The following is a 24,143-nucleotide window of genomic DNA, read 5'->3' as shown; positions in this document are numbered from 1 at the left end:
ACCTGAGCCCCTGGAATCGGCAGCACCTCAAGATCTACCCCTTGGCTTTTTGGTTGAGTGAAACTAATCCTTCTCCCCACCACCCCTCTTTTTAAAGTAATGTGGAATTGGGTGTCTATCACGAGCAACTTAAAAAATCCCTATTACCCAGCACCAGTCATGAAACTGACAGAGGAATAGGCAGGTCTGATGTATGCAGCAGAAGGGAAAAAGAGTAAAGGAAAAAAGCCCACCCAAATAAATACTGAATGAAATTCCACAGCAAATAAACCACTCAATAATTCCAATGGAAATCCCATAGGAAGTTTTATTTTTACTTTCTAGTCCTTTAGCATTGGCTTAGGCTGGGCACGGTGGCTCACGCCTGTAATCCCAGCACTTTGGGAGGCTGAGGTGGGTGGATCACCTGAGGTCGGGAGTTTGACACCAGCCTGACCAACATGGTGAAACCCCATCTGTACTAAAAAAAAACACACACAAAAAAAACTAGCCGGGCACAGTGGCTGGTGCCACTTGGGAGGCTGAGGCAGGAGACTTGCTTGAACCTGGAAGTCGGAGGTTGCAGTGAGCCGAGACTGCACCATTGCACTGCACCCTGGGCAATAAGAGGGAAACTCCATCTCAAAAAAAAAAAAAAAAAAAAGAAAGAAATGACTTAACAGGACAAGCTCTTTAAAACAATACAAAAGTACCAAGTGCAAATATGTAAAAGATTAACAGCACTTAACAGTACTCAACAGTAACAGTGGAAACTACACCTTTACACTTTTTTGAAAATACTCTTGGCCACAACGTTACATTTGGACTCTATTTTCCAACTTGGAGAGGCCAAATGTTGCTGTTCTTTCTGATAAAAAGCAAATACCATAGAAGGGCTTGTTCTGTTTTGGATTTTTTTTTTTTTCCCATCTTGTTTCACATGAGTGAAAAAATTAACAGCTGCCCTCATTTCTGAAAACAAAAAACTATAAACAACCACTGTTGCTCCCAATGGGACCATTCGACATAAGCCCTGAGGCTTTGGGGTCAATGGGCTACAGTCTAGAAGCCCAGGACCCTGCCAAGGTCAAGTCTGCATATTTGGGGCAGGGTGGGCTGTTGAACCATCGCATTTCTCTGCTGCTTCTTTACATGGGAACCAACACAAGAACAACACAATCCCTAAATTGGCTGCTGCAGGATCCTACAAATAAGTGAAAAAGCGAGAGGACACAGCCAAGGAGTGCTTGCTACCCAGCCCCCTTCTTCTGAGCCATAATCCCAAGGGGTGAGTATGATCCAGCAGTACTTGAAAAGAAGCCCGGCCTCTGAGCAGCCACTCATTCCTGGTAAAGCCCCTCGAAGTCTGCAGACTTCATGGCTGGCAGAAAGTCACCATTGGTGTTTTGCTGTATCAGTGGTCTGTCGGATAATAAGAAGAGACGGTTAGCTCTAGGTCCTCGGTAAAGAGAAACGTTGGAAGTGTGCATAGCTGAATACATGATGTTCTTTTTCCTGATTTATTTTTAGCTGCTTCTTGCAACCACACCAGGCCTATGCCCATTATACAGATGAAGAAACTGAGGGCACAGGAAGTTAAAATGACCAGGTTAGGAGTATGGTTACAGCCCCTTTTCCATCTTCTAATTTGGATATTTATTATGTTTTTCTTAATTATCTGTGTCCTCACAACAACCCAGTGAGAATGGTAGATTAAGAGTAGCTATTTTGTCTAGTTAACCAATGGACAAAAACTGAAATCAGAGAAGTCAAGCAGCCTGTTCCAAGACCACACAGCTAAAAAACATGCCAGAGTGGGGATTCAGACCATATCTTCTGATTTCAATTAGTTTCTTGACACCTTCCATGGAAAGGAGTTCGGGGGGAGGATTGTATTAGTCAATTCTCACGTTGCTAATAAAGACCTGAGACTGGGTAATTTATAAAGAAAATGAGGTTTCATGGACTCACAATTCCACATGGCTGGGGAGGCCTCACAATCATGGTGGAAGGCAAAGGAAGATCAGGGGCACTTCTTACATGGTGGCAGGCAAGACAGCATGTGCAAGGGACATGCCCTTTATAAAACCATCACATTTCGTGAGCCTTATTCACTATCACGAGAATAGCAACCATGGGAAAAACTCACCCCATGATTCAATTACCTCCTACCAGGTCCCTCCCATGACATGCAGGGATTATAGGAGCTACAATTCAAGATGAAATTTGGGTGGGGACACAACCAAACCATATCGGGGGGAAAGGAAGAGAAACCAGTCTTCTTCAGTCCTTGTGACTGTCAGAAGGCTGTGAGAGAGGAAGTAGTGCTATTGATATTAACTCAATTGGATCCATGGTTTATCTTTGAATTTCAAAAAGCTTTGCCATCATTGACACCCCACTGTGGAAAACCGTAGCACACACTAGAGTGTGGCCGACCAGGAGATATTTCCCAAACCCTTCTCCTTACAAGTTTATGCTACAGAAGATGACACAGCTGAACATTCCCAGCTTAGAGTGGGGATATGCTTTGGATGTTTGTCCCCTCTAAATCTCAAGTTGAAATGTGATCACCAGTGTTGGAGGTGGGGCTTGGTAGGGAGTGTTTGGGTCTTGAGGGTGGATCCCTCATGAATAGCTTGGTGCCATCCTTAGGGAATGACTGAGTTCTTGCCCTGAGTTCATGCAAGATCCGGTTGTTTAAAAGAGTGTGGCACCTCCTTCCTCTCTCTCTTGGTCCTGCTCTCGCCATGTGACACTGTCTCCCCTTCACCTTCCACCATGATAGGAAGCCTCCCGGGCCCTCACCAGAAGCAAATGTCAGCACCATGTTCCCTGTATAGCCTGCAGAACCATGAGCCAAAATAAACCTCTTTTCCTTGTAAATTACCCCATCTCAGATATTTCTTTAGAGCAATACAAAAACAGACTAACACAAGTGGCCATCTGACAAAGTTCTAGTCAATGAAGTCTTTTGAAAGTATAGTGATGAGAGGTCCTGAGAAATCTTTTACTCACATTGTAAAAAGGGTCAGACTCATTTTTTTTTCTCCTTTTATCCTGCCTTGAAGGTAGCTGGTGCACCTGGAGCTGCAGCAGCTATCTTGTGGCCATGAGGTAGGAAACCAATGAGCTAAGGATGGCAACACAGTAAGGCAAAAGGTGCCTGGTATGTTGATACCACACAGCAGCTGCACCAGCCCTGGGCTGTCTCCAGTTTTTCATTAAGCAATTAAAAGAAAAGTTCCCTGTGTGTTTAAACTAGTATCTACTTTGGTTTTTCTCGTTATTTGCCACCTAAACCATTCCTCCCTCATAACAAAAAACTAAGAAGCTTTTCCTTTTCTTAGTAAAGATATAAGAAAGCTAGTTATGCTCAGGCTGGTTTGGAAGATTATGATATGGGGCAGTGAGTTTGGTGGCTCTACAAATAAACACAGCCGCCCAGGGCCCCTTCTTCTCCCAAGTTGCAGGCCCTGGGAGGTCTCGCTGTCTCCATAACAAAGCAGTGTGGTTTTGCCCCTCAGAGGCTAGCTGATCTACACAGGACGCAGGTCAGTGTATTTGATCTACATATTGTTTAGTTGATTTTCATATGTAAGGGAAACTTTTGTTTCCTTTTTCTTTTCTTTTTAAAAAATTTAAGCCATATATTATCTTTCATGTTTTAGGGCCAAAATTCCATTAAATCATGAAATAAATTGTATAGCTCCTCTTCCCCCCACTCCATGCTTTCGATCATTTAATGAGGGAGTTATCTTTTTTTTGAGTTATAAAGAATTCACTAATGCAGGCTGGGCACAGTGGCTCACACCTATAATCCCAGCACCTTGGGAGGCTGAGGCGGGTGGATCACTTGAGCTCAGGAGTTCGAGATCAGCCTGACCAACATGGTGAAACCCCACCTCTACTAACAATACAAAAATTAGCCATGCATGGTGGTGCACACCTATAATCCCAGCTACTTGGGAGGCTGAGGCAGAAGAATTGCTTGAACCCAGAAGGGAGAGGTTGCAGTGGGCCAAGATCAAGCCACTGCACTCCAGCCTGGGTGAGAGTGAGACTCGTCTCAAAAAAAAAAAAAAAAAGAATTCGCTAATGCAAGGGTTCTCAGATGAAAACCATGTTCACAATAACATGACCTAATTACATGCCTTTTTCACTCACATTCTCTCACAAGGGAACAGTGCAATTTTTCAAAGTATATTTGGAAGATCTGCATGATTCAATGAACCAATATTCTCCCAATGACCAAGGGGTAAAGTTACAAAATCATGCATGATAAAGATCAATCTGAAGTGTGAGATAGACCTGCAGATTTCGATAAAATAAGAGTATAAAAATTTCACATTTCATCTAACCTTTAAAAAACTACCACTTATGGAGTTTTGGTGTACTATCATAGAATATCCACAATCGTTTAAAAAAGCTTTGCCTCCCTTTCCCAACCACACATTGAGTGATGCTGAGTCTTCTTCAGATACTTCAAACAGAACAACATAGTACAACAGAATGAATGCAGCCACACAAACGAGAAGCCAGCTGACAACTGTTAAGGCAGCTATGAAAGAGATTTGTAAAATGTAAAACCATACCACTCACAACTTTCATTTTCTTTTGGAAAATATAGTTACTTTTCATTAAAATTTGTTATTTATATTAACAGGTAATATTGCTCCTTTTAAATGAATAGATATTTTTAAAATTTATGTTATGATTTCTAATAGAATCATTATTTCAGAACAAGGAACACTGAGGAAGAAAATTTTTAAAAAAGAAATAATTATTAATACTTTTTTTATTTTTCAGACACAGTCTAGCTCTGTCACCCAGGCTGGAGTGCAGTGGTACAATCATAGCTCACTGCACCCCCAACCTCCCAGGCTCAGGCCATCCTCCCTCCTCAACCTCTTGAGTAGCTGGGACCACAGGCATGCACCACTATGCCCAGCTAATATTTAATTTGATTGAATGTAATTTATGTTATGTTTAATTTATTTTATTTTATTTTATATAGTTTTATGTCATGTTAGTTATTTATTTTATTTTATATTTCACCTCATTTCATTTGTTTTTTGAGATAGGGTCTTGCTCTGTTGCCCAGGCTGGAGTGTAGTGGTGTGATCACAGCTCACTGCAGCCTTGAACTCCTGGGCCCAAATGATCCTCCCATCTCAGCCTCCTGAGTAGCCAGGACTACAGGCATGCACCACCACACCTGGATAATTTTTGTATTTTTTTGTAGAGATGTGATCTTGCCATGTTGCCTAGGTTGGTCTTAAACTCCTGGCCTCAAGTGATCTTCCTCCTTGGCCTCCCAAAGTGCTATTAATACAATTAACTACATAAATAAAATCTCTTTGGAGGCCTCAATAATTTTTAAGAAGGTAAAACGTGACCTGAGAACAAAAAGCTTAAGAACCTCTGCCCACATGGAAACAATTGGTTGGCAGCAATAGGGGAGGATAAGGAGATCAAGTACAAATCCTGGATTTCTTTTTCAATTTTTTCATTGATAAGTAGGGAGTCAGATTTTGCTACCTCCTATGGCATAATTTTTAAGAACTTACCCTATTATAGCAGGGTTCACAGGCAGGGAGGAATTTTATTTCAGAAACATCACCCTCAATATGCAAAATAGGCCAATATTTCTCCTTTCACGTCTTTTAAAATTGGGAGTGAGTCAGTGCCTCACGCCTGTATTCCCAATCTATTGAGAGGCCAGCGGGGAAGGATTGCTTGAAGCCAGGGGTTTGAGGACAGCCTGGGCAACATAGCAAGACCCCATTTTATAAGTAAAATACAAATGAACAAACAAAAGACTAAGAGCGATCAAAGCGTTTATGAAAAGGTGAACATGACTCCAGGGATATCAATTAAGCAATCCTATGAGAGCCATCCTTGAGCAATTTTATATTACACCCACTTCACCCTTTATTTTTCAACATAGGAATAATAACAGGATAACCTTTTGGTAAGGAGTTCAAGGGCTGTTTTGTAGAAAAACAAAACTCAGGATATCGGTTCTTATGGAACAATGGTTGGCCAAATCCAGCAAGCTGTCTGTCTTTGTAAATAAACTTTTATTGGAACACAGCCATGCCCATTCATTTACTTCCTGGTCTGCGCTGCCTTCATGCTACAGCAACAGAATTGACTAACTGCAATAGAGACCATATTACTTACTAAATACTTGCTATCTGGCCCTTTCCAGAAATTGCCAACTCCTGTTTTAGACAGTCACTCTGTATCCTGATTAAGAGGGCTTTGGAATTAACTGACCTGGATTTAAGTCCCTTCTGTGCTACTCTCAGCTTAAGGGACTTGGCTTAATTTTCCTTATAATAGAAAGGGGCTAAATTGTAAGGATGACATAAGATAAGGCCTGGAAAGTGTTTAAGAGAGTCCCTGGTACAGAGCAAGTGCTCACTAGCACTATCATCAACGTAGCAGGAGCTTAAATGAAGTATGATGAACTTGGGACTTAGATTCTAAAATCAACATACAGGACAAAAAGAAAACATTAAAATAAATCTCCTTTGAAAACCCCTTAGGTGGGTGGCACATTATAGACAAACACAGTCTCCCAGTAAGGCCAACATAGCTGGTGTTTCCCTCCAGCATTTAAGTAGATCGCTGTTGTTTCACTCGAGGCCCCAGATGAAGTAGCTGGCATTGAAGAGCCATATTGTAGGAACAAAAATCTATATATTCAAACATGAGGCTCACACTCAGTTGGTGAGAAACTCACATTCGCAAGAGCAGAGGGGATCGACAGACTTTGGGGACAGAAGCTTCACAGCTCCCATACTGTACCGCTTTGGGCGACAGACATGTCTGGTGGGTCATTTTTCTCCTGTGCCTCTCCGCCCCACCCCGCCAAAGAAAACCACCTAATTTGACATTTGTAAATTAAATGGACATCTTGTAAAAGGAATCAATAATACTGATAGAGTTGCTATGACAATGAAATGTGTATACCTGATGGAAAATGACAGCTATTGCTTTGTTTAAAATTCCATGGTAAATTCCCACCTGATGCCTGGCATACATGGGGAACTACGAGAAACACCTGGGTCTTACAAGTTTCCTTCTGGAGATCAACTAGGATTACGGTTTTATTTGTGAAAATCCCCTCAAGTGGCAGATTAAATTACTCAGCAGAGTGTGCTGGCTCACGCCTGTGGTCCCTGCACTTTGGGAGGCGGAGGCAGGAGGACTGCTTGAGCCCAGGAGTTAGAGAACAGCCTGGGCAACATAGCAAGACCCTGTCTCTACAAAAAATAAAAAATATTAAAATTAGCCGGGCATGATGGCATGCACCTGTAGCCCCAGCTACTTGGGAGGCTGAGGCAGAAGAACTGCTTGAGCCTGGGAGGTTGAGGCTGCAGTGAGCTATGTTCATGCCACTGCACTCCAGCCTGAGTGACAGAGTGAAGCCTTGTCTCAAAAACAAAAAAAGTAGAAAGATTAAAAAAATAAATTATTCCATGGACATGTATTTACCTGGGAGAAAACCAGTAGTTGATGAGGCTGGAGGCCACTACATAGGATGCTATCATCATCCCCGACATGACGAGTGACACGAAGCCCAAACCACAGAGGATGCAGAGCAGTGAGAGGCCACCCACAGCAATGACCAATCCTAGGAGGAGAACGTGGTTAGGAGAAGCGTTCATCTCAAACAGGTTGAAAACTGGCAGACCCCAGGGTCAGTGCGTTTAAAATAACGACAGCTAACTCAGATTATTAAAGTAAGGAGATTTCCCACAAAATACCCAGATTTCTGGCATCACTTAAAAAAAGGAGGTGATATGGGCACCTGAGTGGGCATCGAACCATGGCAGCAACTGGCTGGCCTTCCTATTGCCTCCAGTCCCCACAGTTCCCAAACTGCATCACACATGGGCCACTTTGCTCATTTTGTCTTTTTTTTATTTTCTTTTTTGAGATGCAGTCTTGCTCTGCCTCCCAGGCTGGAGTGCAGTGGCGCGATTTCAGCTCACTGCTACCTCCGCCTCCCAGGTTCAAGCGATTCCCGGCTTCAGCCTCCTGATGAGCTGGGATTACAGGCGCCCACCACCATGCCCAGCTAATTTTTGTATTTTTAGAGGAGATGGGGTTTCACTATGTTGGCCAGGCTGGTCTTGAACTCCTGACCTCAAGTGATCCACCCGCCTCGGCCTCCCAAAGTGCTGGGATTACAGGTGTGAGCCACCGCAACCAGCCTGCTCATTTTGTCTTGCCCGTAGGTGTTGGAGTTTGAGATTCCTTTATCCTCAAGGTCAAAAATGGACTTCCAAAGGGATCCCCCCGAGGAGTCAGCCAAGGTAGTACTGGGAGAGGTAAATTATCTCCAATGTCTCAAACTGCATAATAAATGCCATCATTTACACTTACTTACAAGCTATAGGCTAAAGCAAAATCTAAATGCAGTTTTTGATGGCATCCTTGAAAATCCAGCCTGTCAACTATCTCATTTTAATCTTAAGGTCTGATTGGTCATTTTTATGGAGCATTTTAAATGCCATTTTAATATACCATTCCCATTCTGAATGGGAATATTAATGAATTACCATCTAATACGTCCAAGGAAAATACATTTTTTCATAATGTGGGGTCTGTGGGAGGAAAAGAATAAAAGGTACAAGGAAAAGATCATGAAGAACAAATAACATGGCAAGTATCGTATGGCTGACATCCTTCCCTTTGCTTTGTGAGTGGCCAGTTAGCCCAGTACTCCTCCCACAGCCACAATGATGGTTTCAGGGAGGGACCCTGAAAAGGCTGGAAGGAAGGGAACATCAACAGATGTGCTGCCTTTTCATAAAGATTTGCAAAATTTTAGATCAGTGTTTTTCAAAGTGTGGCACCAACCACCTGCATCAGAATCAGGTGCATCAAGGAAGCTTGTGAAAAATTCAGATTTCTAAACCCCACTCCAGACCTACTAAAATAGCACTCTCTGGATGAGGCCTGGAAGTCTGCATTTTCTTTCTCTTTTTTCTTTTTTTTAAGACACAGAGTCTTGCTCTGTTGCCCAGGCTGGAGTGCAGTGGTATGATCATAGCCCACTACAGCCTCAACTGCCTGGGCTCAAGCGATCCTCTCACCTCAGCCTCCTGAGTAGCTGGGACTACAGACACACACCACTTCTTTCTTTCTTTCCTTTCTTCTTTTCTTTCTTCCTTCCTTCCTTCCTTCCCTGCTTCCCTTCTTTCTTTCTTTCCTTCCTTCCCTCCCTCCCTCCCTCCCTCCTTCCCTCCCTCCCTCCTTCCCTCCTTCCCTCCTTCCCTCCTTCCTTCCTTCCTTCTTGAGACAGGGTCTCACTCTTGTCACCCAGGCTGGAATGCAATGGTGCAATCTTGGCTCACTGCAACCTCCACCTCCCAGGCTCAAGGGATTCTACTGTCTCAGCCTCCCGAGTAGCTGGGATTACAGGTGCCCGCCACCATGCCCAGCTAATTTTTTTGTATTTTTAGTAGACACGGGGTTTCACCACGTTGGCCAGGCTGGTCACGAACTCCTGACCTCAGGTGATCTGCCCTCCTCAGCCTCCCAAAGTGTTGGGATTACAGGCGTGAGCCACCGTGCCTGGCCTCCTTTTTTTTTTTTTTTTTCAGAGATAGAGGGGAATCTTGCTATGTTGCCCAGGATGGTCTTGAACTCCTGGTCTCAAGAGATCCAAAGTTGGTATTTTGATAAAGGAAGTAAGATTTATACACACTCAGAGCTGGGTGCAGTGGCTCACACCTGTAATCCCAGCACTTTGGGAGGCTGACGTGGGCAGATCACTTGAGGTCAGGAGTTCAAGACCATCCTGGCCAACATGGCGAAACTTCATCTCTACTAAAACTATAAAAATTAGTCGGGCATGGTGGGGCATGCCTGTAATCCCAGCTACTTGGGAGGCTGAGGCAGGAGAATTGCTTGAACCCGGGAGGCAGAGGTTGCAGTGAGCTGAGATCATGTCACTGCATTCCAGGCTGGGCAACACAGCGAGACTCCATCTAGAAAAACAAAAAGATTTAAATATACTCAGCTTCAAGAACCACTATTCTAGAGGCTTTGCACATGCTGTTCTCCTGTCCAAAAGGCCCTTCCTTGCCCACCCTGAGGCAAAGTTGTTATACATCTTTAAAGTCTTGTCTGCTGTAAAGCTTTGCATGTACCACCAAAATGTAATGGCTCTCTCCTTTCTCTGTAAATTTCCTTTCTTATGGTACTCATTCATTCCTCCACCCATTCATTCATGCATTCACCCATCTATCCTTCAACATTTACTCAAAAACCACTCTGCCAGACTGTATTTGGCTCATCCACTGACCATGCCTACTTTTTCCTTCAAGTGTAAACTGCTTTGTTCCTGGGGCAAATAAACAGCCCTGGGTGCTCTTAGCTCTGGGAAGCCATGGAATGGACCAGAAGTGATCACCTGACCCACTGGCCACCATCTCTTTGGCCACTTGCCTGTGGTGTGTGATCTGATTTGAAAAGGCAAAGTGAGCCAATCAGATTTGCTTTCCCAGTAATTTGAACTTAGGAATACAGGGAGAAGTTGACTGTTGGTAGTGGAACTTCAGGAAAAAGGGTGAAGGTGGTCTCCAGTACCTAGCGAGGCATCTGGCATGCAGTAGGTACCCAGTAACTTACTGTGGAATGAAAAGTCTCCCTGCTTAACAATAATAGCTAGCATTCATTGAGAAGCTACTCTGTGCCATGTATTGTGTATTGTGCTAAGGACTTTATGGAGCCATATGTTTCAATCTTCACAACAACTTTTTGAGATTGTATTATTACATCTCTATTTTACATATGAAGAATTTGAGGCCCAGAGAGGTAAACCACTTGCCCCAAATCACAGTGGTAGAGGTGGAATTTGAATGCAGACTCCAGAGTCCATGTTTTACCTACTCTGATAAGTTGCCTTGCTTGATGTGATTTTGACAAGAATGGCAGACAGCCAGGTGTGGTAACTCACGCCCATAATCCCAGCACTTTGTCAGGCAGAGGTGGGAGGATCACTTGAGCCCAGGAGTTTGAGACCAGCCTGGGAAACATAACAAGATCCCACCTCTTAAAAAAATTAAAAAATGGCAGATGCCCCAAAAGTATTGTTCTCCCAATTGAGTTATTTTTCAAGGGGGTGAATGACAGAACAGGCTACCTTCCAGTATGATGACCCCCAGCAGAGCAGCCAGGGACGTAAGTATCACGATGAGCAGGAAGAATCCAACAGGAACAGCTGACATGACAATGAACACGAGCAAGGTGAAGGCGAGAAATGGATGCCTGTCCAAGTACTGACCCACTGGAGACTTCATAAAGGCCACCACCTGTGGGCAAAGGACAAAGAGCCAGGGTTAAGCACCACATTGGAACCCCAGGTTGAATGGATTTGCCCAAGCTGTGGGAATTACAACCAGAGGTCGTAAAGCCAGAAGGCTTATGCATTAAGAAGTCACTATAGGCCGGGTGCGGTGGCTCACGCCTGTAATCCCAACACTTTGGGAGGCCAAAGAGAGCGGATTACCTGAGGTCGGGAGTTCGAGACCAGCCTGACCAACATGGTGAAACCCGTCTCTACTAAAAATACAAAATTAGTCAGGCATGGTGGTGTATGCCTGTAATCCTAGCTACTTGGGAGACTGAGGCAGGAGAATTGCTTAAACCCGGGAGGCGGAGGTTGTGGTGAGCCAAGGTCACGCCATTGCACTCCATTGCACAGCCTGGGCAACACGAGCAAAACTCCGTCTCAAAAAAAGAAAAAAAAAGTCACTACAACAAGACTTCTCCCAAGACATGAGTCACCCAGACGGCGATCTTAGGCAGCTGTGGGCAGGCGGCAAGTCTGAGGTCCCCACCCAAGGTCAAGTCCTGTGAAAGGAGGAAAGACCCAGTCATGGCTCTCCGGCCAAACACACACTCTTCGGTAGACCTCTTCGGCATACGGGTGCATTGATGTAAGGTACATACCCTCTGCCTCCAGCTTTACAGCTGAGGTTCTCATAGTTGAAGCCACTCAGACACAAACAGGCTTAGCTACTTGGATCACCTAGGAGCTTGTTAGAAATACAGAATCTGGCTGGGTGTGGTGCCTCACACCTGTAATCCCAGCATTTTGAGAAGTCAAGGTGGGAAGATCGCTTGAAGCCAGGAGTTTGAGACCAGCCTGGGCAACAGAGCGAGATTCTCTCTCTACAAAAAATTTAAAACTAGCTTGGCATAGCGGCACACACCCACAGTCCTAGCTACTTGGGAGGCTGAGGCGGGAGGATCACTCGAGCCCAGGAGTTTGAGGCTGCAGTGAACTATGGATTGCACCACTGCATTCCAGCCTGGGCAACAGAGGGAGATGTTGTCTCCAAAAAAAGGGAAAAAAAAGGAAATGCAGAATCTCAGGCTCTGATGAATCAGACTCTGCCTTTTAAACAAGATTCTGCAGGTGTTGTGCATACACATTAAAGTTTGAGAAGCAATGAACTAAATCACTTGTCTAGAGTCGCACAGCCTCCAAGTGACAAAAGCTCACCATTAAAAGCTAATCACTTGTCTATTATTAAACATTAAAAGCATCATCATTATTAAAAGCATTATTAAAGTGATTAGCATTAAAAGCTAATCACTTGCTTATTATTAAGCATTAAAAGTATTACTATTAAAAGCATTATTCTAATTATAATTATTATATAATTACTATATTAGTTATACATTATATTAGTATTAGTTATCAATATTAATATGGCATTATATATTACATTTAAATATGATAATATAAATATTATATTATATATTATATATAATTTGTATAAAATTATAATATGTATATTATATTTATATTATATAATATTATTAAAAGCATTATTAAGCATTAAAAGCTAAACACTTGTCTATTATTAAGCATTAAAAGCTAATCACTTGTCTATACTTGTCTATTAAAAGCCAAGCTCAGCATTAAAAGCTAATCACTTGTCTATTATTAAGCATTAAAAGCTAATCACTTGTCTAGAGTCCTACAGCCTCCAAGTGGCAAAATCTCAGCATTAAAAGCTAAGGCCTGGCCGGGCGCGGTGGCTCACACCTGTAATTCCAGCACTTTGGAAGGCAGAGGCAGGTGGATCACCTGAGGTCAGGAGTTCAAGAACAGCCTGGCTAACATGGTGAAACCCAGTCTCTTTTAAAAACACAAAAATCAGCCAGGCGTGGTGGCCTGTGCCTGTAGTCCCAGCTACTAGCGAGGCTGAGGCACGAGAATCGCTTGAGCCTGGGAGGCGGAGGTTGCAGTGAGCCAAGATGGTGCCATTGCACTCCAGCCTGGGTGACAGAGCAAGTCTCTTTTTCTTTTTTTTGTTTGAGATGGAGTGTCACTCTTGTTGCCCAGGCTGGAGTGCAATGGCACGATCTCGGCTCACTGCAACCTCCGCATCCCGGGTTCAAGCCATTCTCCCGCCTCAGCCTTCTGAGTAGCTGGGATTACGGGCGCCCCCACCATGCCCAGCTAATTTTTGTATTTTTAGTAAAGACAGGGTTTCACTGTATTGGCCAGGTTGTTCTTGAACTCCTGACCTCAGGTGATCTGCCTACCTCGGTCTCCCAAAGTGCTGGGATTACAGGTGTGAGCCACTGCGCCTGGCTGCAAGTCTCCTTTTCAAAAAGAAAAAAGAAAAAGAAAAAAACCAAAGGGCTAAGGTTTTGGACTCAAAATGGCCAATGCTTGCAATAGCTGCCACATCAAGTAAAAATACTAAATACTTTTATGTCATCAACCTGGTTACCATAGTTGGCCACAGAATGTGACTAATGCAAGTTTATGCTGTGTTAATAAATAGTTTATTTTCCTTCACCAGGCAAAAGGAATTTTGGATCTGACTAAATGGAGGGAGACTGCTTTAATGCAGAGCTGGCCATAGGCAAATCCACAAAGATGGGTTTCCCCCTCTCCTCCTTAGGCTCCATGCTTTCTCTCCCCTCAGTACTGGCATTCTAGATCCTGTTCATGTGAAAGGTACAGAACCTCCTTCCATCATAACTGGTCCTTCCTGAGCCTCATCCCTAGGGCCTTGCAGGCCAGCAGATGAAAAGAAGACATAATTCAGGTCCCCAAGACACATGTGCCGCTTAGGAAGAAGAGTTTACCCAAGTGATTTAAACAGTGGGATTTTCAGGGCGAGTTGGAAGGCAGGAGGGGTTTGTGGTTCATGCTGAAAGAGCTAAAGTACAAGCCGCATCCTGCTTAAATAGAAGAGGCCATGCCAAGAAGCCATAGCCGTAGGTCTTGGGCTTCAGCATGGTCTCCTAAGAATTACTCTCGAGGCATGGCCAATTTCACTTCCTGCCAGGCCACAGGATGGCAAAATGCCCACTGACCTCACTGCCTCCTGCTACCCCACCATTCTGACAAAAGCCACCAAAGAGCATGCTATTCCACTTCTCTAGCCAGAGATGACTATAGCAGGAATCACCTCGGAGCTGGCACTGCCCAGCCTGGACACTCCATCATGAGTCCAGTGAGATCCTGCTGTGTTGGGGCAGCTGAAAGTGAGAGACAGGCGGAGGGGCCGTGGGACTCACCACACAGAATGTGGGCTGGTCCCTTGCGATGTAGGCTGGTCCCTTGTGCTGTCTCAGGTCCTGACTTCTTTCCAGTTCTAATCCATATGCATCCTTATTTGATGCTCCCTGTATCACCTGACCCTTACAATAAAAAGAACCACCGTGGGGAGGAGCAGATGGGCTCTCCAGGAAAGGGAGGCAGCAGTACACCAGTGAGTGTGCTGCGCCAGCGAGGGAAGGGCTGTGCAGTGGAAGGAGCTCGTGAGGCTGGGACACCAGGACACCAGACTTGCTGGCTTACCCCTGGGCTGTCCATCACAGGCCACCTGTGCCATTCAGCACTTGGAATGCTCCTCCTGTGACTGATGGCCTGGATTTCCAATTTAATTTAATTAAAATTTTAAAGCTGAGACTTGATTCAGTTGTTGGAAAAATTTTAAGTCTGTGTCAAATAGGTTGGGTATGCGAATCTATTTCACTGAATTGTAAGTTTTATAAAATCTGAATAGAGATTAAATATTTCCAGTGAAAATTTGGCATTGGAATTGAGATGTGCTCTAAGTGTATGAAAAAAACAATGCAAAATATCTCATTAATACCTTTTTATATTACCTGTTGAAATTATAGTGTTTTGGATATATGGTGTTAAATTAAGAATATATTATTAAAATTAATCTCTGGCCGGGAACGGTGGCTCACGCCTGTAATCCCAGCACTTTGGGAGGCCGAGGTGGGCAGATTACTTGAGATCTGGAGTTCACGACCAGCCTGGTCAACATGGTGAAACCCTGTTTCCAGTAAAAATACAAAAAAAATTAGGCAGAGTGATGCATGCCTGTAATCCCAGCTACTCGGGAGGCTGAGGCGGGAGAATCACTTGAACCCGGGAGTTGGAGGTTGCAGTGAGCCGAGATTGCGCCACTGTACTCCAGCCTGGGCGACAGAGCGAGACTCCATTTCAAGATAGATAGATAGATAAATTAATCTCATTTGTTTCTTTCTATGTTTTTTAATGTAACTATTAAAAAACTTAAAATTATATATGTGGCTTACATAATATTTCTGCTAGACAGCACTCATTTAAATTTCATCTAGGGAAAAAAAAAACCAGGGAACAAACTGCTGTCATTTGAGCAGAACTATGACATGATTAAAGGAATGATTTAAGAAATATGAACCTAGCAATCATGTGCAAGAGGCAAGGAGAAAGATTTGCAGGAAATCAGGCAAGATATACTGATGGTCAAGTCCAGGCTGATGGCACAGAGGGAAGTGGAGAGGGAGGAGGAGACGGGTTTGAAAGTGGAATGACAAAAGAAGGAATACACAGGACTTAGGGACAGTTTGGCACAGGGATATAAAAGGAAACAGGCAAGACTGTTCTACTTTAGTCCTTAAGGAATCCACCTTTTTCTTAGCCTTTTTTTTTTGAGATGCAGTTTCGCTCTGTTGTCCAGGCTGCGTGCAATGGCACGATCTTGGCTCACTGCAACTTCCACTTTGGGAACTTCCAGGTTCAGGCGATTTCTGCCTAATATTTGTATTTTTTAGTAGAGACGGGGTTTCACCATGTTGGCCAGGCTGGTCTCGAACTCCTGACCTCAAGTGATCTGCCCATCTCGGCCTCCCGAAGTGCTAGGATTACAGGCATCAGCCACCACGCCCCGCCATTCTTAGTCTTTTCTGAGTCTGGGCTCTATAACCAAAGAGAAAGTCATTCGGATATGCAAAGAGACCAAGATTCAGACAATTAAACCCAGCAATTGTCTTTTCCCAAGAAGTACAGCTGAGCTCCAGCCAGTCTGTCCCAGGAGGGGAGGACACGGTTCAACCACACCTAAAAATAACAGAGAACATTCATTAAACACTCAGGTGCCAGGCACTGCTTTAAGCGCCTCCCGTGTTATTTCCTCATTTATTTCTTCCTACAATGCTACGAGGTAGGTAAAAAAGAACGACCTAACACTATTTAAACTCAGGGGGGTAGAACGTAGCAATTAACATTTCATTCTCATGGCAACAGAGGGGGATGCGATGGAAAGATGAAAAGTGGGAGAGGTTATTATTCAGTAACACGCACTGTGATTTTCCATCACCAGCCTGGAGGTAGACACAGGTTATCCAATCTAGACTCTACAAGCACACTGCAGCACTGCAGAGCCCAGGAAGGCCAGGCCAAGACAGACTGACAAAATTACGTGCCAGGCTCTGTGCTAAAGCCTCAAACAGCATCTCAGATAATCTTCATAACAAACCTCTGAGCCTGGCAGTACTCATTTTAGAAAAGAGGAGATGGTAGCTGGGCGTGGTGGCTCACTTCTGTAATCCCAGCATTTCAGGAGGCCAAGGCAGGAGGACTGCTTGAGGCCAAGAGTTTGAGACCAGCCTCAAGGACCAGTGAGAGACCTTGTCTCTCCAAAAAATAAAATAAAACATTAGCTGAGTATGCTGGTATGCACCTGTATTCCCAGCTACTCAGGAGGCTGAGGCTGGAGGGTTGCTTGAGACCAGGAGTTCGAGGCTACAGTAAGCCATGATCGCACCACTGTACTCCAGCATGGAAGACAGAGCAAGACTCTGTCTCAATAAAAAATAAATAAATAGTTTTTAAAAAGGAGATGGAAATTCAGTGAGCCTAAGTGACTTGCCCAAGGTCAGACAAAGGCAGTGGGCTTCTAAAGTAGGGACAATGTGGCCAGTGTTTGAGAATATGAAGGCTCCACCTGGGATGATTCAGGAGCCAGGCAAATTCCCTGGTAGGAGAATGCAAAAAACAATCAACGATTCATTATCTCTTCCTACCAGGAGAAGAGCGAAGGGTCAGGACCATCTAAAACCACTGGTGGCCAGGCGCAGTGGCTCACGCCTATAATCCCAGCACTTTGGGAGGCCGAAGTGGGTGGATTGCCTGAGGTCAGGAATTGGAGACCAGCCTGGCCAACATGGTGAGAAACCCCGTCTCTACTAAAAATACAAGAAAAAGCCGGGCGTGGTGGCTCAAGCCTGTAATCCCAGCACTTTGGGAGGCCAAGACGGGCGGATCACGAGGTCAGGAGATCGAGACCATCCTGGCTAACACAGTGAAACCCCGTCTCTACTAAAAAATACAAAAAACTAGCCGGGCGAGGTGGCGGGCGCCTGTAGTCCCAGCTACTTGGGAGGCTGAGGCAGGAGAATGGCGTGAACCCGGGAGGCGGAGCTTGCAGTGAGCTGAGATACGGCCACTGTACTCCAGCCTGGGCGACAGAGCGAGACTCCATCTCAAAAAAAAATAAAATAAAATAAAAAATACAAGAAAAAAAAAAAAAAACAGGTGAGCATGACTATTAACTAAGTTCAGGCAGGGGCAGGGCGAATGCCTAGTGCAGTGCTTGGCATACAGTCAGTGCCAAGAAATATGCAGTCAATCCTTGTTACTCACAATTCCATATTTGTAAATTTGCCTCCTCACTAAAATTTATTTGTAACCTCAAAATGAATACTGGCAGTGTTTTTTGTTTTGTTTGTTTGTTTGTTTTTGAGACGGAGTCTCGCTCTGTCACCCAGGCTGGAGTGCAGTGGCGCGATCTTGGCTCACTGCAAGCTCCGCCTCCCAGGTTCACGCCCTTCTCCTGCCTCAGCCTCCCAAGCAGCTGGGACTACAAGCATCCGCCATCATGCCTGGCTAATTTTTTGTATTTTTAGTAGAGACGGGGTTTCACCATGTTAGCCAGGATGGTCTTGATCTCCTGACCTCGTGATCCACCCACCTCGGCCTCCCAAAGTGCTGGGATTACAGGCGTGAGCCACCGCACCCGGCCTGTTTTGTTTTGATTGAGACAGAGTCTTGCTGTCACCCTGCTGGAGTACGGTGGTGTGATCTTGGCTCCCTTCAACCGTCACCCCCTGGGTTCAAGCGATTCTTGTGCCTCAGCCTCCCAAGAGGCTACGATTACAGGCACATGCCACCATACCCAGCTAATTTTTATATTTTTAGTAGAGAAGGGGTTTCATCATGTTGGCCAGGCTCATCTTGAACTTCTGGCTCCAGGGATCCACCTGCCTCGGTGTCCCAAAGTGCTGGGATTACAGGCGTGAACAACCGCGCCTGGCCCACAGTGCTTTTGGGGTCATCAGTGGACATGTCCACAACAGCAAAAGACGGAGTCACCTACCATGTACATTCCCAGTTGAGGTCAAGCAAGGTGACACTGAGCCTTCCTGTTTCGTCCTTTAAATGAGTGTCATTGTGGTCTATTTAGTGCCACGTTTATGCTTTAAGTTGTTGATTTCACCATTGAAAATGGTCCCCAAGTTTAGTGCTGAAGTGTTCTCTAGCATTTCTAAGCATGAGAATGCTGTGATGTGTCTTATGGAGAAAATACACATTGTGTGATTAGCTTTGTTTAAGACATGAGTCACAGTACCATTGTTGGCCCTGAGTTCAATGTTAATGATCAACGATATATACTAACATGTCTTTAAACAGAAATACACAGAAAACGAGGTTATGTACTGATCAGTTGACAAAAATGTTGTGGCAGAGGCCCACAGCAACTGAATCCTGTATTTCCCCTAGGAGTGATGGTTTGGTATGTGCTAATTCGATGTCTGCAGTAACTTTACAGAACGTAACGACCATGGTTAATGAGAATCAGCTGTAAATGTGGAACGGCAGGAGAACCCTTCTTACTGAGCTAACTTTTAATAACAAGAGTCCCCGCCAGCTGGCGAGAAAGCTGCTTGTCCAATTTAAAAATAGCTTGGTAAATCCACAAAGAGTGCCAGATAAATTCTGGAGCAAGTCCAGAATTTATTGTTGTAGACTGCAAAGAAGCATCTCTTCAAGTAGCTCTGCTGTGCTATCCAATACAAACAACAAAAATACATCACAAAACCGTTCATTTTGTTGCATATACATATGTATTTTTATAGGTATATTACGTAGAAAAAAGGTCTAGAATGACATACAAAATGTTAACAGTATTATCTCTGAAAACTCTTTTCCCTGACACAATGCTGAAAGACATATAGAAGAAAGCAATAAGGATAAATTTGCAAGAAGACCATATACTATCTGAATTCCCATTGCCACTGAGTGGCTACTGAATACCAAAAAGTGGCTAACTCAAATTGAAATGTACTAGAAGTGTAAAATACACACAGGGTTTCAAAGAGGGAGTACGAAAAAGAAGGTACAATGTCTCAAGAACCTTTTTTCATTAATAATTTTGTATAAATGATTACATGTTGAAATATTTTTGATATCTTAGGTTAAATAAAAACATTATTAAAAATAATTTTTTTTGTTGTTGTTGGAGACGGAGTCTCACTCTGTCACCCAGGCTAGAGTGTAGTGGCACAATCTTGGCTCACTGCAACCTCTGCCTCCCGGGTTCAAGTGATTCTCCTGCCTCAGCCTCCTGAGTAGCTGGGACTACAGGCGCTCACCATCACTCCTGCTGATTTTTGTATTTTTAATAGAGACAGGGTTTTACCGTGTTGGCCAGGCTAGTCTCGAACTTCTGATCTCAAGTGATCCACCCACCTCAGCCTCCCAAAGTGTGAGGATCACAGGTGCGAGCCACCGTGCCCAGACAAAATTAATTTTACCTATTTCTTTTTACTTCTTAAATGTGACTACTAGAAAAATTTTAAATTACATATGTGGCTCACATCATATTTCTATTGAAGCTGGATTCCTAGTGGAACACTGAACTTAAATCTTGAAGTAGGCTTTGTCTCTCATTTTCAGGGTAACAGATAGGGCAAAAATCACAACAAAACCAAACAAACAAACGAAAAAAAATAAAAAGGATGGTATCTGTGGCACAGACTTCTTTATCCAGCTAAAGAACTGCATTTGCCATTAGTGGCAAATGACTCAATTTTGGCTTAAGAGATGTAATTGGAAGTGTTGTGTGTGACTCCCAGGAAGTCTCCTTAAATTGGAGGTGGCTTGTACATCTCTTTTCCCCCTCTCCTCAAATCCTGTTGCCTGGAACATGGATACAATGGCTGATGCTCTTGCAGTCATCGCAGACAAGGAGTTTGAAGGTCACAGCATAGACATGGCAGGGTGGTAAGCCAGAAAGATTCTTGACTTACCTCCAAATTTCTTCTACTGGAGAAAGAAATAACTTTCTATCTTGTTTACGCTAGTGTTATATTGGGATTTTCCATTATACACAGTGATTGGAAACTGACCTTTGAATTATTCTGGAAGGAGTCTATCAGCAGAGACAGCTTCTTCTGCAGTTCTTGCAAGTTCCTTGAGATACTCCGGAGCTCCTCTTTTGCCATTCTGAAGCTCACTTCAATCTCTTTGGGGATGAATTCTCCTACCGGTAAATTCTCCAGTGCAGCCCACGGTCCAATCTCTCATGTCGTCCTGTCTCTTGCTGTTACCAGAGGAAACAAAAGCCGTTAGTGGTCTTCATCCAGCTGGTTCGACGAGAGCTTCTACCATCCTCATACCTTGATGGCAGGCATGTAGATGGAGGGTAACCTGGCAATATTCACAACAATTTCAGATTGCACACACTTCAATCCAGGAATTTATCGTCCAGGAACATGATGGAAATAATCCAACAGGTATCTCAAAATGTACTAAAAGGCCGTGCATTTCCTCCCCGTTTATAACATATAATGACCAGCAAAACATTGGAAAGGAGCTAACTGTAGTTCCATTAGGAGAAAATGGGTTAAAGAATTATAAATTCAGTCATTAAAATGATAGCGTGACTGTTTCGTGATGTGAAAAGATATTTATGATACTTAAAAAAAAGATAAAATGTTAACAGTATTATTTCTGACAGCTTATGTTTATTTTTTAGCTTGACAAAATGCTGAAAATACACAGAAAGCAAGAAAGCTGAATACACTATTTCAAATCTCATTTCCTTTTATTTTCCCTCAAAAGCTTTCCTTGTACAACAGCAGCCTTGGCCTATTTCTCTTCTTTATTACTGTGCAGGTTGGCTCCCAATTCCATCATTCCATACATCATCATCTATTTACTTTCGGGTAAGTCTATCCCCACTAAGGAGAGCTGCGCCTCGGGGGCAGACCTCACCACAATAATTATACTCTAACTAAACTGCTTGGAATTTTGAGGGGTGTCCCAATCTCACACAATTTTTACTTATTTTTAATAAAGATAATTGGTTAAATTAGATATATTTTTTAACCCTTGCTGAGTTTTCAAATATAAAAAACAATCATTCTTATTTTATATTTCCCAGAACTGGCTGGACACACAGATATGTTTTCCATTTTTCCTTTTAAACTGACCTCCTGACCTACAGTACAAATGCTTAAAAGATTCTGCCCGCGTGGCCAAAATTAACTGAGAGATCATCACAGTTATTTATCATATTGAACATCCCACATGCTAATTGCATTAGTTACAGGGGGTAATTTTATCTACTACTAAGCTGTATAGGGTCTCCTATGCAAATTAAAGTGCATTTTAATCATCCCAGCTAGACATTCTCTGCTACTTTCCTTGTGTAAAACAAGAAACCCTTTGGAGGTGGAAGTTGAGGAGGGGACTAATCCCACCACCCCACATTCTCTCTCTGAAGCTGCCTCTGGCGTAGATCTTGAACTCGGGATGTTCCCAGCACTCAGTTCCCCTAATCTCATCTCTGCAGCAAGCTGAAACAAGCCCAGTTCTCCCTACAGGTCTCCTTTGGCCTGGGAGCCTCGAGTGCCACCCAGACCGGTTTGGGGAGTCCGATGGGAGAGTGCGTGGGGAGAATGCCATCGGCCACAGCCTTCAAATGCGTCTACCTGGCCACCAATTCCCAGACCCCCTGGTCACTCACTCCTCGGAGGGGCCTCCCCAGCCACACAGGTGTCTCCCGAGAAGGGAAAGCCTGGACCAAGGAGTGCCCCGCCTTCTTCACGCCTGGGGGACTGGGCCAGGCCAACACCAGCCAACCCTCTCCCCTTCCAAGGCTCCAAATAAATCTCCTGGCTCTCCCACCCCCGAATCTCCAGGAGCAAACGGCTATCTCGAAAGTTCCAGCTGGGAGGAGGGGTCACGTCTCTGGTTGGGGGATGGGAGCTGCAGGGCGCCTCGAGCTTACGCTGGCCGCCCCTCCCCATCTGGGCCCAGCCTTTCAGCCTTCAAAAGTCAGGGAGACCCAAGGAGAGGAGGAAAGGAGTGAAGTGCAGGTGGAGAGGGGTTCCGCGTCCCAGAAGGCACAGAGGCTGAATAATGGGAACTCAGAGGGGCGTCGAGTACTTTGTTATTACAAAGAGAAGCCCCCTTTGATACTTGCAGATCTCTCTGCAGTGACGGGGAAGGGGACCTCGGTGGAGAAGAGGGGCTGGATGGCGAGGAGGGCGCCCGTTTTCAATAATCCTTGGGCGGTTTGCCTCGACGTCTTCCCCAGGTTCCCCAGAAAGGGGTACAGTCTCGGTGTGTGGTGGTGCTAGCTACCATTTTACCTAATCTAGTAGTGTGTGTATGTTGGGGGGTGGCGGGGTGAGTGTGCTTTGAGGGGTGGGGAGGAATCGTGTCTCCTCGTGCGCTCCCAGCCCCGTCCCGGTGACTCACAGGCAGGAGACGCCCCTTATACTAACCCCGGAGCAGAAAGCTACGGGGCGTGGGACTCCGATTGCGCGCTCACGCCGTCGCCTCCGCGCTCCTCCACTGTCCCCGCCCGGCGAGAGGGGTCTAGCCACCCGGGGCACCCGGACCACCACCCCCAAGCTCCGAGCTCTCACCTGCTCTTGGCGGCCGAGCAGCCCCCACCGCGTTTGCAGGCGGAGCGAAGAGAGGCAGGAGGAGGAGCAAGAGGAGGAAGGAAAGAGCGTCCCGGGAGTGAAGCCAGAGCCGCCTGCCTCCGCCCCTTGGCCCGGGCACCGCCCCTCGGCTCTGCTCCGCTGGGCTCGCCCCGCCCGTGGCCGGAAGGATCCGGCAAAAGCGCGCCAAGGTCTCGCGCCCAAGCCTGTGCCGGCGCGCTTGCTCCCACTGGCTTTCGGAGCCACTGGAGACACGCCCGGAGAGGTTGACAGATGAGGAAACTGAGGCTCAGAGAGTGTCCCTTCCCACACGACTGGCTTGGAGTGAGAAAGTTCAGACCACCTTCAAGACAGGCCGACTGGCAGCTGAGAACGAGTTTTCCAGGGGTCTCAGGGTTTCGCCTCCCGTATCCCTAAAACCAGCTGCTCTGGAACGTCTCTGGAGCTCAAGACACACGAGATGAAGTATCACCCTGACTGGAAGTTTTTAACCATGACTCCTCAAATGCAAATGTCATAAGCCAGTGAGATCCTTTCAGATGGATTAGATCTCCATTTTACACATGAGAAAGTCCAGGCTGAGAGAGACAAGGTAAATCAACCCCAATTCCTCAGTTTGCAAGGATCCAAGTGGGAGCAGGAACCCGTGTTTCCCCTGACCCCAAATCTGCCCCATAGAGTAAGATTTCTGAATATTATGCTATTGACATTTGGGGTGGGATAATTCTGTGTTTCTGAGCTGTGGATTGTAGAATGTTTAGCAACATCCTGGCCTCTACCCATTAGATGCCAGTTACAAGGCCCCCGCGCCCCCCAACCTCCAGTTGTGTCTCAAAATATTGCCAAATGTCCCCTGGGGCATTACAAGACCACTGCCC

General features: G+C 44.9%; 1 protein-coding gene across 3 annotated transcripts; it reads right to left on the bottom strand.

Annotated features, from left to right (window-relative positions):
• Window positions 1-287: 287 nt before the first annotated feature.
• On the bottom strand, window positions 288-23,382 carry LDAF1 (lipid droplet assembly factor 1). Of its 3 annotated transcripts, none has more exons than XM_071084218.1 (5): window positions 23,248-23,382; window positions 20,719-20,912; window positions 11,147-11,315; window positions 7,486-7,624; window positions 288-1,401 (listed from the first exon to the last, which is right to left on the bottom strand). In XM_071084218.1, exons 2-5 carry the CDS (start codon window positions 20,812-20,814, stop codon window positions 1,320-1,322), a joined length of 486 nt encoding a protein of 161 aa, XP_070940319.1. In that variant the 5' UTR covers window positions 20,815-20,912; window positions 23,248-23,382; the 3' UTR covers window positions 288-1,319. The 3 variants fall into 3 exon arrangements, with proteins under 3 accessions (XP_070940319.1, XP_070940320.1, XP_070940321.1); XM_071084219.1 differs by having other exon boundaries at window positions 20,719-21,019; window positions 23,248-23,321; XM_071084220.1 differs by lacking the exon at window positions 23,248-23,382 and adding an exon at window positions 22,341-22,498.
• Between the last annotated feature and the right edge of the window lie 761 nt (window positions 23,383-24,143).

This window comes from Macaca nemestrina, chromosome 18, assembly GCF_043159975.1.
Source record: "Macaca nemestrina isolate mMacNem1 chromosome 18, mMacNem.hap1, whole genome shotgun sequence".
Classification (NCBI taxonomy): Eukaryota; Metazoa; Chordata; class Mammalia; order Primates; family Cercopithecidae; genus Macaca; species Macaca nemestrina.
The sequence above is the reverse complement of the archived record's forward strand: the minus strand, read 5'-3'. Positions and strand labels throughout refer to the sequence as shown.

Coding starts and splice junctions, on each gene's coding strand:
- LDAF1 (XM_071084218.1), bottom strand. CDS start 20,814: ATGGCAAAAGAGGAGCTCCGGAGTATCTCAAGGAACTTGCAAGAACTG. Junction 11,316..20,718: donor CCTTCCAGAATAATTCAAAG/GTCAGTTTCCAA, acceptor CTTTGCCCACAG/GTGGTGGCCTTTATGAAGTC. Junction 7,625..11,146: donor GGGGGTCATCATACTGGAAG/GTAGCCTGTTCT, acceptor TTCTCCTCCTAG/GATTGGTCATTGCTGTGGGT.